This window comes from Artemia franciscana, chromosome 1, assembly GCF_032884065.1.
Source record: "Artemia franciscana chromosome 1, ASM3288406v1, whole genome shotgun sequence".
Taxonomy (NCBI): Eukaryota; Metazoa; Arthropoda; class Branchiopoda; order Anostraca; family Artemiidae; genus Artemia; species Artemia franciscana.
The window spans coordinates 58,195,988-58,217,001 of NC_088863.1; the positions used below are offsets into that span (position 1 = coordinate 58,195,988).

The 21,014-nt window shown below is 36.6% G+C and overlaps 1 protein-coding gene across 1 annotated transcript in view; it reads left to right on the forward strand.

The window, feature by feature from the left end:
- Positions 1-21,014, forward strand: part of LOC136035231 (uncharacterized) — a 107,147-nt gene that overhangs the window by 60,156 nt on the left and 25,977 nt on the right. Inside the window, exon 3 of the mRNA XM_065716901.1 lies at positions 12,743-13,025. Coding sequence (XP_065572973.1) covers positions 12,743-13,025 — 283 coding nt within the window. The remainder of the gene's footprint in view (positions 1-12,742; positions 13,026-21,014) is intronic.

A 21,014-nucleotide genomic window follows, 5' to 3' on the forward strand; every position in this document is an offset into this window, starting at 1 on the left:
GCTTACAAGAACACCTGCTCTCTTCCATCAGTTCCAGTTTCCTACAACAAAGTACATCACATCAGTTATTTCTTATAAATGCCCGCACAACTTTTGGCAGGCCCTCTGAAGGGCTTGCATGTTTTGTGAAGCGGAGTTTAAGTGGTCTAAATCCCACTTGCTTATGTTCGAATGATCATTTTCTTGCCATCCAGTTAGGCAATACTGTTATAATTAACACTTATTTGCCCCATAATGCACATGGAATTGATTCTATGACTTTCGCTAAAGCTTGCTCCTCGTTATGCTCAGCTGTGAAGCAATTCGCTGATTCCGAACTTACAGTTCTGATTGTTGGTGACTGATTAAAAAATTGTGCCAAAGGATCAGTCCTATACTTACATTCATCATTCAGGAAGTGTATCAAATATTGACCATGTAATCTGTTCGCCAAGTCTCATTATTTCTGAAGTGCATGTCCTTACGGATGAAAAAGACATTGATCATATGCCGATGTCATTTACGTTTTCCCTATCTGATGTTCCTGCATATTCCTCTATTCCTAAGCCCTCACGGTGTTTCGACAAGTATAATTGGAATCGTGGAAATATTGCCCTTTACAGTGTGGCGCTTGCTACACTACTTAGTTCTATTCGTATTCCGTTTCTTTTGCTCTAGAGGCGGATGCCTGTGAAAAATGTGGTTGCCGATATTAACCTGTACTATTCTCAAATTATTTCGTATTTGAAAAACGGTGAGTCTTGTGCTGTCCCTTGTGAACGAGTTAGGTTAGGGACTCGTCAACCTGTGTGGAATAATGATTCTGAGTTGAAGTCGATTAAGAACCGTGCAAAGTTTTGGTTGCGTATATGGTCAGAATGCGGAAGGCCTGCTTCTAGTATTGGTTTCAGTATTAAAAATCGCACTAAATCTGCTTATAAGAAATAACTTCGTGAAGTACGTTTTCGGGGTCTTGATTTTCCATCAAATCCAAGTGATTGGAAGAAAGTTTTAAATTATAGTAAAATTATTAATGATGGTCATGGCAATTATATTCATCAGTCAGCTTGGGAATCGTATTGTACTGCTATTTTTTCCCGGATTAATTATGCAGTTCATTCACGTTTTTCAGCTGTTTTGAAACGTATGTTACCATCTGCTCTATCTCGGTAAGATATATTACCGATATCCGCTGATTCAAGTTACCTGGCTATTACAGGACTTAAGTCTAAGTCAGTTGACACCGGCAGAATATAAGTGAATCATTTAAAACCAGATTGCACCCCTTTAATATCGCATTTACAACTACTTTTTCAAATGTGTTTGTGTTGTTCTGTCGTGCCGGACAGTTTCTTGTGTGGCACAGTTACTTCTATTTTAAAAAGAAGGAAAGATCCATTTTCATGTTCATCTTATCGTCCTATCACTGTTTCTTATACCTTAAGCAAAGTCCTTGAGTATTTACTTCTCCCTTCTATAACAGATAATATAAATTTTGGAGTAAACCAGTTTGGTTTTCAGCGTGGTTCGGGATGTCAGCATGCCCATAAAGTTCTTTCTACTCTGCTTTCTGATGCTTCCGAGAAGGTTATGATCTTTATTTTTGTTCTTTAGATCTATCTAAGGCTTAGCCCTGTTTTCTTTGCTTAAATGTGGAGTGAATATTTTTATTGTTTCTTTATTAAAATTTTGTTATGGTCATTCTTTCCTTCATATTAAATCTTCTCCTTCTGACAAGGTGGAGTTTTATATCCATAAATTTTCAAAATTCGTATTGCTACTATTTCAAATAGTCTTCCAAAAAATTACCTTTTAGGTAGTTCAAATGTCTCATATATTGCTTATGCAGACGATATTCTTCTCATTAGTAGAACTAAATCTGGTCTTTTGGCTTCTGTTCGTTCTATCTCTACTGCTTTCTTGAATGTAGGTCTAACCCTTAACCCTGATAAATGTGAATTCCTTAATTTTGGTCCTTCTCCTAACCAATCTTCTAGACTTGACTGTTCTGAATTTAAGGTGGACTTAATTTAAGGTGGACGTGACTTCTTTAAGGTGGTTGGGCATTACCCTTACTAACAATTTAGTCTCTTTTCGTAATAAAATTGTTTCTGGTACTAAGATTAAACTTCAAATGGATAATTCTAAAATTGTTGCGAACAGGGGGAAATACAACCGCAAAGCTCTTTCACAAATATATTCTTGCTTTTGTGATCACTCGGTCTTATATCTTTCTGGACTGTATCCTATTTAAAAAAGAAAAGATTTAAAGGCTCTCAAGTCATCTTATTTTCGTTTCCTCCGATTTTTGTTGTATCTTCCTCCTTGGTACAAGAACAGTGATATGGTAATAAATTTCGGGGCTCCAGATTTATTAAATAAACTTAAAGTGCTACACCAGAAACTCGACACATGTTACTATTAATCCTTTTCATGGTGTTCAACAATGTTTTCTACAGTAATTTAATGTGTTATCAGAAGTTGTTTTTTTTTCTGTGTGTTTGTTTTCTACTCCGCTGTTTCAAGTGGGTCGCAAATAAATTATTATCATTATAATTATTACGTAGGTTAATTAATAATTACGTATATTTATTACTAATAAAAACATTCGTAAAAAAATTAAAAACTTTATCTGCCTTTTTAAGTAACTAAAAATTGGAGGGCAAATAGGCCTCCTCCCCAACCGCTTTTTTTTATCAAAATCGTCAGATCAGAAGTATGAGAAATCCGTTTAGCCAAAAAAAAACAAATTTTGTTTTAATTATTCATGTGCGGTGAGCTAAAATCAAAACATGCATTTATTCAAAAACGTTCAGAAATTAAATAAAAAAAAACATTTTTTTTACTGTAAGTAAGGAGCGACAATAAAACTTAAAACGAACAGAAATTATTCCGTACATGAAAGAGATTTTCCTATCTTCAATTCCTCTCTTTTTACGCTAAAGTTTCTTATTGTTTTGAAAAGTAGAGTTTTGAGAAAGAGTCAAACTTAAGCGCAAAGGGCGAGGGGTTGAAGAGGGGAAAATCCCTTTCATATATGGAATAATTTCTGTTCGTTTTAAGTTTTAATGTCTCTCCTTACTTGTAGTTACAAAAAAAAATTTTTTTAATTTAATAGCAATAAAAAGGGAAAATATTTACTAAAGAAAACTTATCCGTTTCTGAAGATGCTTATGCAGGCTTATTTTAGTTTTGATAAGATTGTTGAAGAAGCTGAATTCCAGCTGAGTGGACAAACTTAGATCGGAGGGGAGGGGGCAAACCAAGTTCAAGGAGGGTTGATTGATCTCTCCCCCTATCCATATCAAGTTACAACCCTGCCTATAGGGATACAAGATTTGATATTTCCTTCGGACCGGCACTACCCCAATAATCTACGACAAGTGGCTCAATACTACCGATTCCGATGAAAACTGGATAAATGACCATTCTTATTATACTGTTTCTCACAATTTTGGAGATAATAACCTTAAATCTATAAGACATGACGCATTCCATATCATATCAATATTGTAACATGTGAATTATCCGCAAAGAATTTTAGGGATAGCAGTTTCACATTTTTCAAGGAATCTTTTTTGGAAACATTTAAAAAACGAATAGAAAATTAAGACTTAGAATAATTGATTTTGCACTTAAAAGCTCTTCTAAGGTCTCAAAAGTTCTTAATTGAGTTCTTAATTAATAATTGTCAAACAGTTTGTGGTAGCGAAGTGTAGCAAGGAGCGACCCGGCTCAGTAGTAACCTAAACTCTAAAAAATGGAATTTTGATACCAATAGTTACATCAAAAGAATTGCATTTTAATGCTGATTTTAAACATATAAGTTTCGTCAAGTTTATTCTTACCCACCGAAAGTTATCAGCCTGAGAAAATTTGCCTTATTTTAGAAAATAGGGGAAAACACCCCCTAAAAGTCATAGAACCTTAAAAATAGTATAGTATATACAGTATAATAGAATAGTATAGCATATAGAACAGTACGCTTAAGGATTTCTTTTCATATTTCATCAAAATCCAATCTCCAAGCTCCAAGTTTCAAGCTTCTATCTACAGAAACATGGAATTTTGTATTTTTTCCCAGAAGACAGACCACAGCTGCGTGCTCATTTGTTTTTTTTTTGTTTGTTTTTTTTTTCCAGGGGTGATCGTATCGACCCAGTGGTCCTAAAATGTCCCAAGAGGATTCATCCTAACGGAAATTAAAAGTTTTAGTGCCCTTTTTAAGTGACGAAAAAATTGGAGGGCACCTAGGGCCCCTCCCACGCTCATTTGTTTTCCAAAGTCACTGAATCAGAATTTTGAGATAGCCATTTTATTCAGCATAGTAGAAAAACTTAATAATTATGTCTTTCAGGACGAATTAATCCATCACAGTCCCCAGGGGAAGGGCCGAAAGTTACAAACTTTGACCATTATTTACATATAGTAACAGCTATTGGGAAGTGTATAGACGTTTTCATGGAGACTTTTTCACGTTAAAGGGGGGTCAGGGACGGTGATTACGGGGAAAATCTTTCCACGGGGAAATTATCATGGGAGAAGAGAATTTCCATGAAGGGGACGCAGGATATACTAGTATTATTTAAAAAACAATAAGAAAATTACTAAAAAAAAGAAGATTTTCAGGTGGGAGTAAGGAACAGCATTAAAACCTAAAGCGAACAGAAATTATTACGTATATAAGGGGATCGTCTCCCCCACAACACCTAAGTCTTTACGCTAACGTATTTTTAGTAATTTCAACTATTTATTCTACGGCGTTTGTGATTCAGGGGTTATTCTGAATGAATTGGGGCCAAATTGAAGCTTTAGTGTAAAGAGCGAGGTTTTGACGAGGGGGAAAACCCCTTCATATACGCAATAAAAATATACAAATAAATAATTCCGTCACGTAAGTTAATTCGTATGTTACGTATATTTATTACTATTAAAACCGTTCCTAAAAGAAATAAAAAGTTCTAGTTGCCTTTTTAAGTAACCTAAAATTGGAGCGCAATAGGCCTCCTCTCTCACCCCTTTTCTATCAAAATTATCCGAGCAAAACTATGAGAAATCCATTTAGCCAAAAAAAAAAAATTGATATGCGAATTTTGTTTAAATTATTCATGTACAGTGAGCCAAAATCAAAACATGCATTAATTAGAAGACGTTCAGAAATAAAATTATAAAAAAAAAACAAGATTTTTACCTGCAATTAAGGAGCGACATTAATACTTAAAAGGAACAGAAATTATTCGATATATAAATTTTTCTTAGTGTTTCAAAAAGTAGAACTGTGAGAAAGAATCCAACTTTAGCGTAAAGAGTGAGGCGTTGAGGAGGGGACAACACCTTTCATATATGGAAAGATTTCCGTTCGTTTTAAGTTTTAATGTTGCTCCTTACTTGCAGTTAAAAAACTTATTTTTTAAAAATTTAATTAAGGAAAAGCTCAACTTCCACCATGTAACATCTGAATCTACAGATTTAGACCTTTTGGTGTGCGGGGCAAGAATGGCAGTTGGTGCCTTCCGTTCAACAAACCCATTATAGATATTAAAATTAATGTCCTTTTACTTCTATAATGAATTTATTTATTCATTTTACATTAATTTTATTATTTTGCTATGTACAATATTTTACTATATTTACTAAATTTTACTATATGTACAATAATATTCACAAGAGACTCTTAGTCCGCGTAACAAGATCTTATTAGTGACGCAGCACACATAAAATTTAAATTATATCCAATCAACATTACTCATTGCTGTAACACTTAACTTTACGTTCTTTTCTAAATGAAAGTGTATTTATAATGTCTTCATATGAAAGCTTAGAAGCCGCATTATGTTCCATATGGGATATCCTCAAGTTTTTCCAGCACTACTCGGTCGTCCTGTTTTGAAATTAAATAAAAAACTAGTTTTTTAAACTGAAAGTAAGGAGCAATATTAAAACTTAAAACGAACAGAAATTACTCCGTATATGAAATGGGTTGTCCCCACCGCAATCCCTCGCTCTTTACGCTGAAGTTTTTAATTGTTTTCAAAAGTAGGATTGTGGCAAAGAGTCAAATTTTAGTGTAAAGAGCGAGGGATTGCGGAGGGGACAACCCATTTCATATACGGAGTAATTTCCGTTCGTTTTAAGTTTTAATATCGCTCCTTACTTTCAGTTTAAAAAACTAGTTTTTTTTTATTTAAAGTTCTGAACGTTTTTGAATTAATGCATTTTTGATTTTAGCTAAATCTTAAGTTTTGTCCCAATTCTTTAAGAATGACCCCTGAATCAGAAAGGCAGTAGAATAAATAGTTGAAATTACTAAAAATACTTTAGCATAAAGAGCAGGGTATTTATCTCCTCCTAAATACCTCGCTCTTTATGCTAAAGTATTTTTAGAACCTTTCATATGCGTGATAATCTCTGTTCGTTTTAAGTTTTAATGCTACTCCTTACTTTCAGTTGAAAAAACTTTTTCGTATTTATTTTTTCATTGTTTTTAATAGTAATGCTAGAAAATCCCGCGCCCTTTTCATTGAATTTCTCTTCCCCCATAACATATTCCTCCAAGAGAAGATACTCCCACATAGCCCCCATCCCTCAACCCCAACCCAAACCAAAAACTAAATCCCCCTGAAAACGTCTCTACACTTCTCAATAACCATTACTGTGTATAAACACTGGTCAAAGTTTGTAACTTGCAGCCCTCCCCCAGGGACTGAGGGGGAGTGAGTCATTCCAAAGACATAGTTAATATGGTTTTCGACTATGCGGAACAAAATGGCTATCTCAAAATTTGGATTAATTGACTTTGGGAAAAAAATGAGCGTGGGAGGGGACCTAGGTGCCTTCCAATTTTTTTGGTCACTTAAAAAGGGCCCGAGAACTTTTCATTTCCGTTAGAATGAGCCCTCTTGCGAGATTCTAGGGCCACTTGGTCTAAACGATGACCCCTGGGGGAAAAAAACAAAAAAAAGAAAACAAATAAACACGCACCCGTGATCTGTCTTCTGGCAAAAAAAAACGAAATTCCACATTTTTGTAGATAAGAGCTTGAAATTTTTGCTATAGAGTTCTCTGATACGCTGAATGCGATGGTATGATTTTCGTTAAGATTCTTTGACTTTTAGGGGGTGTTTCCCCCTATTTTCCAAAATAAGGCAAATTTTCTCAGGCTCGTAACTTTTGATGACAAAGATTAAATTTGATGAAATGTATATATTTAGAATCAGCATGAAAATTCGATTCTTTTGATGTATCTTTTAGCATCAAAATTCCGTTTTTTTAGATTTTCATTTACTATTGAGCCGGGTCTCTCCTTACTACAGTTCGTTACCACGAACTGTTTGATAGTTTTTATGGCACTTGGTATTAACCAAGTGACAAATAGCAATCGCAAATTCTGTCGGTCTGTCGGTCCCAGTTTTGCTACTTTAGGCACTTGTAGGTAAACTAGGACAATGAAATTAGGCAGGCGTATCAGGGTCCAGACCAGATTAAATTAGAAATAGTTGTTTTCCCAATTTGACCATCTGGGGAGAGTGGGGGGCCCTTTAATTCGGAAAAAATAGAAAAAATGAAGTATTTTTAACTTGACGAACGGTTGATCGGATCTCAATGAAATTTGATATTTAGAAGGATATCGTGACTCAAAGCTCTTATTTTAAATTCTGACTGGATATGGTGACATTGGGGGGGGGGAGTTTAGGGGGTACGTAAAATCATGGAAAACGCTTAGATTGGAGGGATCGGGATGAAACTTGGTAGGAAAAATAAGCAGAAGTCTTAGATACGTGATTTAAATAATTATAACGGATCTGCTCTATCGGGGGGGGGGAGGTTAATTCTGAAAAATTAGAAAAAATGACGTATTTTCAACTTACGAAAGAGTGAACGAATCTTCATGAAACTTCACATTTAGAAAGACCTCGGAATTCAGATCTTTTATTTTAAATCTCACCAGATCCAGCGTCATTGGGGGGGGGGCGGTTGGAGGGACCGGAAATCTTAGAAAATACATAAAGCGCAGAGATCATGATGAAACTGGATAAGAAGAATAAAAACCTGTCTAAGATACGTGACTGACATAACCAGACCGGATCTGCTCTCTTTGGTGGAGTTGGGGGAGGGTTGAGAAAATAAGGTATTTGTATCTTACGAAAGGGTGACTAGATCTTAATGAAACTTGACAAATAGAAGGATCTTGTGCTTTAAAGCTCCAATTTTAAATTCCTTCCAGATCCTGTGACATGGGGGGAGTTGGAGGGGGAAACCGGAATTCTTGGAAAATGTGAAAATTGGGGTATTTGTATCTTACGAATAGGTGATCGGATCTTAATGAAATTTGATATTTAGAAGGAATTCATGCCTCAAAGCTCGTATTTCAAATCCTGACCAGATCTTTTGACATTGGTGGGAGTTGTAGGGGGAAATCTTGGAAAACAAATGGAGTGGAGGAATCAGGATGAAGCTTGGTGGATATAATAAACAAATGTCCTTGATACATGATTGACGTAACCACACTGAATTCGCTTTCTTTGGGGGAGTTAGGGGGAGGCGTTCAGTGATTTGGCGAGTTTGGTGCTTCTGGACGTGCTAGGACGATGAAAATTGGTAGGCGTGTCAGGGACCTTCACAAATTGACTTGATAAAGTCATTTTCCCAAATTCGACATCTTGGGGGCTAAAGGGAGAGGAAAAATTAGAAAAATAAGGTATTTATAATTTACGAGTGGGCGATCAGATCTAAATGAATTTTGATATTTAGAAGGACATCCTGACTCAGAGCTCTTATTTTAAATCCTGACTGGCATAAAGCCTCTGATTTTCCTTTTAAATCAATCTATTAATTCTTAGAATTTTGTTACAGCTCATACCATACGAGCTTTTGGCTCTTAGCTCTTCTTGCCTCGTCACAAGTGCCTTATGAGTTTTTAGCTCTTGTTTATTAACTGTTAATTTGCTAGAGCTTCCTTGATTTGAAACAGCTAATACAGGCATATTTAAATAAATCTTCAAGGCGATTGTCCCGTTGGGATAAGAATCTTGCTGAGTCTATTTGTAAATAAATAAAAAAACAAGTTTTTTTTAAAGAAAAGTAAGGAGCAACATTAAAACTTAAAACAAACAGAAATTACTCCGTCTATGAAAGGGGCTTTTCCTCTTCAACACGTCGATCTTTACGCTAAAGTTTGACTCTTTCTCTTAATTTTACTTATTAAATGAGTAAGAAACTTTAGGAAAAGTCCCTTACATATACGGAGAAATTTCTGTTCGTTTTAAGTTTTAATGTTGCTCCTTACTTTCATTTAAAAAACTTGCTTTTTTTATTTAGTTTCTGGACGTTTTTGAATTAATGCACGTTTTTCACTTGGCTCTCCGCAAATAAATAGTTAAAACAAAATTTGCATATTAATTAATTGTAATTAATTGGAAGATTTTGAGAAAAAAGGAGCGAGGGAGGAGGTCTAGTTGCCCTCTAATTTTTTGATTACTTAAAAAGGCAACTAGAACTTTTAATTTTTTACAAACATTTTCATTGGTAAAAAATATACGCAACTTAGGAATTAATTTACGTAACGAATTTCTATATTCGTATGTTTTTATTGCGTATATGAGGGGGTTCAACCCTCGTCGATACCTCGCTCTTTACACTAAAGCTTAAATTTTGCCCCAATTCTTTAAGAATGACCTCTGAATCACAAAGTCCGTAGAATAAATAGTCAAAACTACTAAAAATACTTCAGCGTAAAGAGTGAGGTATAACGAGGAGGTAAACCCCTTATATGCGTAATAATTTTTGTTCGTTTTAAGTTTTAATGCTGCTCCTTACTTTCAGTAGAAAAAACCTTTCTCGTTTTTACTAATTTTTCCTCTCCCTTTAGCTCCCCAGATGGTCGAATTTGGGAAAACGACTTTATCAAGTCAATTTGTGCAGGTCCCTGACACACCTACAAATTTTGGCCTCAAACAAGGCCATGGAGGCCGAGCTGGAGGGCACCTAGGCCTCCTCCCCCACTTTTTTTATCAAAATACCGATCAAAACTATGAGAAAGCCATTTAGAAAAAAATTAATATGAAAATTTCATTTTTTGATTCATGTGCGGTGAGCCAAAATCTTAAAATGCATTAATTCAAAATGTTCAGAAATTAAATAAGAAAAAACAAGTCTTTTTAACCGCAAGTAAAGAGCGAGATTAAAACTTAAAACGAACAGAAATTATTCTGTATATGAAAGGGCTTGTCCCCTTCTCAACGCCTTGCTCTTTACACTAGAGCTTTTTTATTGTTTTGAAAACTAGAGTTTTGAGAAAGAGTCAAACTTTAGCGTAAAGAGCGGGGCGCTTAGGGGCAAAACCCCTTTCGTTTTAAGTTTTAATGTCTCTCCTCACTTGCGGTTAAAAACTTGTTTTTTTATTCAATTATAATGATGGACGGGTCTTTGCGGAGATTTGAAAGAATATTTAAGTCTTACAGAGTATCTGTTTTTATACTGGTAGGAGAATTAACTTTTTTTTATTGCTGTAAAGGGTATCAAAAAGACTAGCCATAACTTCACCTGGGATGGAAATATATGTATAAAATTTGTGCCAAGAAGACTCTAGAGAGGATACTAAATCTGCCATAGGAGCTTGTTTTGGAAGAAAAGAGAATTTTGAACCTTTTCGAAAGTTTGAATTTTCGATGGTTCCGGCATTCTGGAGGACAGATTAGCAACAGACAGTCCAGGTGTGAATCATCGAGTATAAATAGGGTTATTCATCGAAGATTCATGTCTCAGGTTGTCCAGTTTTTTGATAAGTCGTTCCCTTGATATGCGGAAATCATGACTAAGCAAAATTCTTTCCAATCTAGCAGCCTGGCAAAAATCAACAGAAGACAAATTTTCAAATAAGTAGTTTCCTAAAGATTTTCTTTCAGAGGAAATAGTGTATCTTTTTTGTTTTTTGTCTTTATTAATATGTATGAGTGTTTTTAATTGTGATATATGAGCAAATCGCTTTTATTTTCGGGTGTATAATGTAATTTGAATCTTAAAGACTTGGGAATAAGATTTTAAAATTTGCAAGATTCTAAGAATTTATGTTGGTTAATAATATTAGCGTGTTTTTTGCCTAAACCAATAAAATAAAATATATCATTGGTCAACTGCTCACCATTATAAAGACGTAAATAACGATGCAGACCACACTAACATCAAAAACAAGAAGAACAATATGACGTATTTGGTTGGTCGTATGTTGTTGTAAGTTTTTCTTCTTTTATATATTTATGTTTTGCTGAGGACGGCCGTTCGACTAGGGCCGAAAAATTCGTTCAAATTAGATTTCTACTGTCTTACAAAAGGAATTCCCTATTGTTTCTTCTTATTATTGATGTCTGTGATGAAAAGGCAGTGTGGTTTTCATCGCTAATAGCCACTTCGTCCAAACGTTTGGTAATACATAAGTTATAGGAGTTACTTTTTTTTTTCCTTTTCAACCTCATTTTTTCCTCTCTTGAGTGTGGAAGAAAACTAATTTTTCTAGTAAATGTTTTCTTAGTGCTTTCAAAGTAATGGTATTTAATATAATCCCTACTTTATCAAACCGTAGAAATGACAATTATGACCTTTTTTATGCCGCTGAATATTGCTTGAACTGTGAAATTTAGTGATTTGGTTTTTTTAATTTTTGGAATCATCAAAAAAGATACATTCTTATGGTGGAGTGTGGTAAAATCGTACATGCTGTAATTCTTGAAGACAAAAAATTTAATTTAATCTTAGGCTCAAGACTAACGAGACCATTTAGTTTTAATTTATCATCAAACTCTTTTCTTGGTTTTTGTGCTGGATTTTAAGCATTTCTTTTTATTCTAAATTGCATAGAAGCAAAATAGGAAAAGAAAAGATAAAAGATTACCAGACTAAACAAAATGCTAAGGTTCTTAGGAGGAATAGTAAGCCAAAAGCTAAAATGAACATAAGGCAAAGCTAAATATTTGTAAGAAAGATGTCCCAGTGGCTTGCCATCAGTAATTGCTTTTTCCTTCTTTATCTACCGTTTGCCAAATGTTACCTCTCCTATTTTCTGCCAAGAGATATTATCTCAAATTTTTATGGGTGAGTTTGTTTATGGTAATAGTACGGAGAAAGCAATTCTAGACACTCTTTAGAATCGAGAGCTGTCGTAAAGTTTTTCCTCTCTTGTTAGTGCTTCCACATTTTATATGACTTTCGTTTTTAGATCAAATGGGGTGATCTGGAAATAATTTTCAAAATAGCAAATTTTTAGATTTTAACAACTATTTTATAATTTTCATTTCCATATGGGTTTCATCATTGGATTTTATCAGTATTTTTGTTATTATTCTGTAATAAAAAGAAAATGATTTCTTATAAAACGATTGTCTCAGCTTATTGTTTTATACGCTATTGTCCGTATTTGAGACGTTCAACAATTCCAGAGAGAGCTAGACATGCTTCAATATTCTTCAATATAAAACTTGGGCAAGCTTTTGATCAGATTGTTTTGGGTAAAACCATTATTCATTCTGTGATTCCTGATATCAGTATTTCAAGCCTTATTTTCTCAAATAGAAACATCAAATGTTGAAACGAATCCAGGTTCTCCCCGAATAGGTCAACATTATATTACATATAATATAATGTCTACATTATACTACTTAGTCAATACTAAACCAGTAACTAAATCGAGTTGTGTTTTTGCATTTATTTTCCTAGTGCTTTCAATGAGTACTTTATTAATAGAAAATATTCAATAATTACATAAATTTAGGTTGACCGTAGCTACCTTCGTCAGTATCCCTTAGAAGAAGTTCAGGAGACTGGGCTTCAGTCCATTACTTTGGGGCTTCAGTTCAAAGTTCGGCAAAAACATTTCAAGCATGGAGGGCTTAAAATTAAGTGCTTAGCAACTTTGGCAGCTCTTTACTGGCGAAGTGACGAAAGGAGTGCAGAACCAGCTGCGATGACGTCTTCGTATAATTTACATGAGCACAAGGCATACGCAGAAGTCTCACCAACTAGCGAGGACTCAAGATACTGGTTTTTCAATATTGGTAAGATGCTTTCCAAAAGCTTAGCTTTACCACCAGGCTTTTTTCTCCAAACCCTTGTCTCACCCCAAAAACTACCGGTCTATGAATTTTAATTTATAAGAATTGATAGTATTTTACTATAATTACATGAGTATTTTAAAATATAAGAATTGCTAATTGACATTATTAGCTTAATATCAGCTCTGCGGCAACGCAGTGTAAGCGTTTCTGATCACATTTAAAATTAAGTATATAATTAACGCCCTATATTCTTTGTAGAGTTTCCAACTCTATTCTTTGACATTGTTATAATAACGCAACGGTTTGACGTGCAAAGTTCGCGGTCATCGTCAATCGTTTCAACGCTTAGTTGATTTTTTTTTTTCTTCTTCTAAAATATTTCATCACCACAGTTAAAGACTAATAAGAAACAATTGTGGAAATTCAGTATTATTGGTAATTTAAACTAAGTGTCACAAAAACTGTTTACTCATAAACAAATAGCATAATCAGAAGTTGAGGAATAGTAATTAAGAAAATTATAGTTAAGGTAATAACAAAATAAATACTTGCAAGTAACAAAACTCTAATCACTCATTTTAAAGATTTTAGGGATTCAGTTTATTTCAAAATATAATAAAAAAACTGAACACTTTTAACTTTCTTCACGAAAAGCTCAATAGCCCACAAAATATGTATATAATATATATATATATATATATATATATATATATATATATATATATATATATATATATATATATATATATATATATATATATATATATATATATATATATATATATATATATATATATATATACATATATATATATATATATATATATATATATATATATATATATATATATATATATATATATATAATATATATATATATATATATATATATATATATATATATATATATATATATATATATATATATATATATATATATATATATATATATATACATATATATATATATATATATATATATATATGTGTGTCCTGCTCGTCATTTATATTCCCTGTGTCCCGGTCGTAATTTGTGTCCCGGTGCTTTGTTGATGGTTATTGCTAATCGAACATTCCTTGTGTCCCGGTCGCTTTCTCTTTGAGTGTCCCGGTCGCCATTTATATTCCCTATGTCCCGGTGTCCGGTCGTCATTTGTGTCCCGATGTCCCGGTCTGTAATTTCGTCAGTCGACAAACATGACGTCAGTCAACACACAAACATGACGTCACTCGACAGACAAACAGAAAACTTATTTTTATATATATAGATATATACTAGCTGTTGAGATATATATATATATATATATATATATATATATATATATATATATATATATATATATATATATATATATATATATATATATATATATATATATATATATACATATACATATATATATATATCTATATATATAAAAATAAGTTGTCTGTGTGTGGATCTGTGGATCAGGTGACGTCATGTTTGTCCGCATATGACGTCTGAATTATTTCACACTAATACAAAATAAGAAAAAAAAATAAAAAAGGTAAAAACTACAAAAAAAAACTAAAAAGAAAAAAAAACTAAAAAAGCTAAAAAGCTAAAAAAAACTAAAAAAAGGTAAAAAACTAAAAACTAAAAAAAACTGAAAAAACTAAAAAAAGGCAAAAACTACAAAAAAACTAAAAACTAATAAAAAAACTAAAAAATCTAAAAAACTAAAAAAACTAAAAAAACTAAAAAAGGTAAAAAACTAAAAAAAAACTAAAAACTAAAAAAGAAAAAAACTAAAAAAAGGAAAAGACTGAAAAATAAAAGAGAAAAAGAATAAAAAAATATGAATAAAAATACAAAAAAATAAAAAAGATAAAAACTACAAAAAAACTAAAAAGAAAAAACGAAAAAAAACTAAAAAAGCTAAAAAAATAAAAGAAGCAAAAATCTAAAGAAGGTAAAAACTACAAAAAAAAAAAGAAAACAAAATAAAAAAATCTAAAAAAGCTTAAAAACTAAAAAAAAACTAAAAAAAGATAAAAAACTAAAAAAAAAACTAAAAAAAGGAAAAAAACCATAAAATAAACTAAAAACTAATAAAAAAAAAATAAAAAAAGCTAAAAAACTAAAAAAACTAAAAAAAACTAAAAAAGGTAAAAACTAAAAGAACTAAAAAAGAAAAAAAACTAAAAAAAGGAAAAAACTGAAAAATAAAGGAGAAAAAGAAAACTAAAAAAATATAAATAAAAATAAAAAAACTAAAAAGATAAAAACTTCAAAAAAAAACTAAAAAGAAAAAAGAAAAAAAACTAAAAAACCTAAAAAAAGGTAAAAACCAATAAAAAAAAACTAAATACAAAAAAAGGGAAAAAATTAAAAATTTATTTCATCATAAGTTTTCAACTGACGAAATTACAGACCGGGACATCGGGACACAAATGACGACCGGGACACCGGCACATAGGGAATATGAATGACGACACTCAAAGAGAAAGCGACCGGGACAAAAGGAATGTTCGATTAGCAATCAACAAAGCACCGGGACACAAATGACAACCGGGACACAGGGAGTATAAATGACGACCTTGATATAAGTAAAAAAAAACTAAAAAAACTAAAAAAAAAGTAAAAACTACAAAAAAACTAAAAAGAAAAAAAAATAAAAACTAATAAAAAAACTAAAAAATCTAAAAATCTAAATAAACTAAAAAAGAAAAAAAATAAAAAAGGAAAAAAATAAAGGAGAAAAACAAAACTTAAAAACGAATGTATATACAGACCGGGACACCGGGATACAAATGACGACCGGGACACAGGGAATATAAATGACGACCGGGACACAGGGACACAACTACAACGGGGACGCCGGGGGGCACAGGGGGATATAAATGACGACCGAGACACCGGGACACATGGAATATAAATGACGCCCGGGACACTCAAAGAGAAATCACAGACTGGGACACCGGGACACAAATGACGACCTGGACACAGGGACAAAACTACAAAGGGGATGCCGGGGGGCACAAGGGGATATATAAATGACGATGGCGACACAGGGAATGGTAGATTAGCAATCACCATCAACAAAGCTCAAGGGCAATCATTAGAATCATGAGGTATAGATCTGAATACGGATTGTTTTCCCATGGACCATTATATGTTGCATTTTCAAGAGTCGGTAAACAATCTATTTATATGCACAGACAATGGGACAGCAAAGAATGTTGTATATTCGCAAGTTTTACGTAGTTAAAAACATATATATATATATATATATATCTATATTCACAGGTGGGACATAGGGACACAACTACAATGGCGCGTAACTAATATGGCGCGTAACGACTTACGCGCGCGGGGGGGCTTGGGGGGGGGGGGCGCGAAGTGCCCCCACCAACTAGGTGTTGGGGTGGCGCGAAGCGCCACCCCAACAGCTAGTATATATATATATATATATATATATATATATATATATATATATATATATATATATATATGTGTGTGTGTGTGTGTGTGTGTGTGTGTGTGTGTGTGTGTGTGTGTGTGTGTGTGTGTGTGTGTGTGTGTGTGTGTGTGTGTGTGTGTGTGTGTGTGTGTGTGTGTGTGTGTGTGTGTGTGTGTGTGTGTGTGTGTGTGTGTGTGTGTGTGTGTGTGTGTGTGTGTGTGTGTGTGTGTGTGTGTGTGTGTGTGTGTGTGTGTGTGTGTGTGTGTGTGTGTGTGTGTGTGTGTGTGTGTGTGTGTGTGTGTGTGTGTGTGTGTGTGTGTGTGTGTGTGTGTGTGTGTGTGTGTGTGTGTGTGTGTGTGTGTGTGTGTGTGTGTGTGTGTGTGTGTGTGTGTGTGTGTGTGTGTGTGTGTGTGTGTGTGTGTGTGTGTGTGTGTGTGTGTGTGTGTGTGTGTGTGTGTGTGTGTGTGTGTGTGTGTGTGTGTGTGTGTGTGTGTGTGTGTGTGTGTGTGTGTGTGTGTGTGTGTGTGTGTGTGTGTGTGTGTGTGTGTGTGTGTGTGTGTGTGTGTGTGTGTGTGTGTGTGTGTGTGTGTGTGTGTGTGTGTGTGTGTGTGTGTGTGTGTGTGTGTGTGTGTGTGTGTGTGTGTGTGTGTGTGTGTGTGTGTGTGTGTGTGTGTGTGTGTGTGTGTGTGTGTGTGTGTGTGTGTGTGTGTGTGTGTGTGTGTGTGTGTGTGTGTGTGTGTGTGTGTGTGTGTGTGTGTGTGTGTGTGTGTGTGTGTGTGTGTGTGTGTGTGTGTGTGTGTGTGTGTGTGTGTGTGTGTGTGTGTGTGTGTGTGTGTGTGTGTGTGTGTGTGTGTGTGTGTGTGTGTGTGTGTGTGTGTGTGTGTGTGTGTGTGTGTGTGTGTGTGTGTGTGTGTGTGTGTGTGTGTGTGTGTGTGTGTGTGTGTGTGTGTGTGTGTGTGTGTGTGTGTGTGTGTGTGTGTGTGTGTGTGTGTGTGTGTGTGTGTGTGTGTGTGTGTGTGTGTGTGTGTGTGTGTGTGTGTGTGTGTGTGTGTGTGTGTGTGTGTGTGTGTGTGTGTGTGTGTGTGTGTGTGTGTGTGTGTGTGTGTGTGTGTGTGTGTGTGTGTGTGTGTGTGTGTGTGTGTGTGTGTGTGTGTGTGTGTGTGTGTGTGTGTGTGTGTGTGTGTGTGTGTGTGTGTGTGTGTGTGTGTGTGTGTGTGTGTGTGTGTGTGTGTGTGTGTGTGTGTGTGTGTGTGTGTGTGTGTGTGTGTGTGTGTGTGTGTGTGTGTGTGTGTGTGTGTGTGTGTGTGTGTGTGTGTGTGTGTGTGTGTGTGTGTGTGTGTGTGTGTGTGTGTGTGTGTGTGTGTGTGTGTGTGTGTGTGTGTGTGTGTGTGTGTGTGTGTGTGTGTGTGTGTGTGTGTGTGTGTGTGTGTGTGTGTGTGTGTGTGTGTGTGTGTGTGTGTGTGTGTGTGTGTGTGTGTGTGTGTGTGTGTGTGTGTGTGTGTGTGTGTGTGTGTGTGTGTGTGTGTGTGTGTGTGTGTGTGTGTGTGTGTGTGTGTGTGTGTGTGTGTGTGTGTGTGTGTGTGTGTGTGTGTGTGTGTGTGTGTGTGTGTGTGTGTGTGTGTGTGTGTGTGTGTGTGTGTGTGTGTGTGTGTGTGTGTGTGTGTGTGTGTGTGTGTGTGTGTGTGTGTGTGTGTGTGTGTGTGTGTGTGTGTGTGTGTGTGTGTGTGTGTGTGTGTGTGTGTGTGTGTGTGTGTGTGTGTGTGTGTGTGTGTGTGTGTGTGTGTGTGTGTGTGTGTGTGTGTGTGTGTGTGTGTGTGTGTGTGTGTGTGTGTGTGTGTGTGTGTGTGTGTGTGTGTGTGTGTGTGTGTGTGTGTGTGTGTGTGTGTGTGTGTGTGTGTGTGTGTGTGTGTGTGTGTGTGTGTGTGTGTGTGTGTGTGTGTGTGTGTGTGTGTGTGTGTGTGTGTGTGTGTGTGTGTGTGTGTGTGTGTGTGTGTGTGTGTGTGTGTGTGTGTGTGTGTGTGTGTGTGTGTGTGTGTGTGTGTGTGTGTGTGTGTGTGTGTGTGTGTGTGTGTGTGTGTGTGTGTGTGTGTGTGTGTGTGTGTGTGTGTGTGTGTGTGTGTGTGTGTGTGTGTGTGTGTGTGTGTGTGTGTGTGTGTGTGTGTGTGTGTGTGTGTGTGTGTGTGTGTGTGTGTGTGTGTGTGTGTGTGTGTGTGTGTGTGTGTGTGTGTGTGTGTGTGTGTGTGTGTGTGTGTGTGTGTGTGTGTGTGTGTGTGTGTGTGTGTGTGTGTGTGTGTGTGTGTGTGTGTGTGTGTGTGTGTGTGTGTGTGTGTGTGTGTGTGTGTGTGTGTGTGTGTGTGTGTGTGTGTGTGTGTGTGTGTGTGTGTGTGTGTGTGTGTGTGTGTGTGTGTGTGTGTGTGTGTGTGTGTGTGTGTGTGTGTGTGTGTGTGTGTGTGTGTGTGTGTGTGTGTGTGTGTGTGTGTGTGTGTGTGTGTGTGTGTGTGTGTGTGTGTGTGTGTGTGTGTGTGTGTGTGTGTGTGTGTGTGTGTGTGTGTGTGTGTGTGTGTGTGTGTGTGTGTGTGTGTGTGTGTGTGTGTGTGTGTGTGTGTGTGTGTGTGTGTGTGTGTGTGTGTGTGTGTGTGTGTGTGTGTGTGTGTGTGTGTGTGTGTGTGTGTGTGTGTGTGTGTGTGTGTGTGTGTGTGTGTGTGTGTGTGTGTGTGTGTGTGTGTGTGTGTGTGTGTGTGTGTGTGTGTGTGTGTGTGTGTGTGTGTGTGTGTGTGTGTGTGTGTGTGTGTGTGTGTGTGTGTGTGTGTGTGTGTGTGTGTGTGTGTGTGTGTGTGTGTGTGTGTGTGTGTGTGTGTGTGTGTGTGTGTGTGTGTGTGTGTGTGTGTGTGTGTGTGTGTGTGTGTGTGTGTGTGTGTGTGTGTGTGTGTGTGTGTGTGTGTGTGTGTGTGTGTGTGTGTGTGTGTGTGTGTGTGTGTGTGTGTGTGTGTGTGTGTGTGTGTGTGTGTGTGTGTGTGTGTGTGTGTGTGTGTGTGTGTGTGTGTGTGTGTGTGTGTGTGTGTGTGTGTGTGTGTGTGTGTGTGTGTGTGTGTGTGTGTGTGTGTGTGTGTGTGTGTGTGTGTGTGTGTGTGTGTGTGTGTGTGTGTGTGTGTGTGTGTGTGTGTGTGTGTGTGTGTGTGTGTGTGTGTGTGTGTGTGTGTGTGTGTGTGTGTGTGTGTGTGTGTGTGTGTGTGTGTGTGTGTGTGTGTGTGTGTGTGTGTGTGTGTGTGTGTGTGTGTGTGTGTGTGTGTGTGTGTGTGTGTGTGTGTGTGTGTGTGTGTGTGTGTGTGTGTGTGTGTGTGTGTGTGTGTGTGTGTGTGTGTGTGTGTGTGTGTGTGTGTGTGTGTGTGTGTGTGTGTGTGTGTGTGTGTGTGTGTGTGTGTGTGTGTGTGTGTGTGTGTGTGTGTGTGTGTGTGTGTGTGTGTGTGTGTGTGTGTGTGTGTGTGTGTGTGTGTGTGTGTGTGTGTGTGTGTGTGTGTGTGTGTGTGTGTGTGTGTGTGTGTGTGTGTGTGTGTGTGTGTGTGTGTGTGTGTGTGTGTGTGTGTGTGTGTGTGTGTGTGTGTGTGTGTGTGTGTGTGTGTGTGTGTGTGTGTGTGTGTGTGTGTGTGTGTGTGTGTGTGTGTGTGTGTGTGTGTGTGTGTGTGTGTGTGTGTGTGTGTGTGTGTGTGTGTGGTGTGTGTGTGTGTGTGTGTGTGTGTGTGTGTGTGTGTGTGTGTGTGTGTGTGTGTGTGTGTGTGTGTGTGTGTGTGTGTGTGTGTGTGTGTGTGTGTGTGTGTGTGTGTGTGTGTGTGTGTGTGTGTGTGTGTGTGTGTGTGTGTGTGTGTGTGTGTGTGTGTGTGTGTGTGTGTGTGTGTGTGTGTGTGTGTGTGTGTGTGTGTGTGTGTGTGTGTGTGTGTGTGTGTGTGTGTGTGTGTGTGTGTGTGTGTGTGTGTGTGTGTGTGTTGTGTGTGTGTGTGTGTGTGTGTGTGTGTGTGTGTGTGTGTGTGTGTGTGTGTGTGTGTGTGTGTGTGTGTGTGTGTGTGTGTGTGTGTGTGTGTGTGTGTGTGTGTGTGTGTGTGTGTGTGTGTGTGTGTGTGTGTGTGTGTGTGTGTGTGTGTGTGTGTGTGTGTGTGTGTGTGTGTGTGTGTGTGTGTGTGTGTGTGTGTGTGTGTGTGTGTGTGTGTGTGTGTGTGTGTGTGTGTGTGTGTGTGTGTGTGTGTGTGTGTGTGTGTGTGTGTGTGTGTGTGTGTGTGTGTGTGTGTGTGTGTGTGTGTGTGTGTGTGTGTGTGTGTGTGTGTGTGTGTGTGTGTGTGTGTGTGTGTGTGTGTGTGTGTGTGTGTGTGTGTGTGTGTGTGTGTGTGTGTGTGTGTGTGTGTGTGTGTGTGTGTGTGTGTGTGTGTGTGTGTGTGTGTGTGTGTGTGTGTGTGTGTGTGTGTGTGTGTGTGTGTGTGTGTGTGTGTGTGTGTGTGTGTGTGTGTGTGTGTGTGTGTGTGTGTGTGTGTGTGTGTGTGTGTGTGTGTGTGTGTGTGTGTGTGTGTGTGTGTGT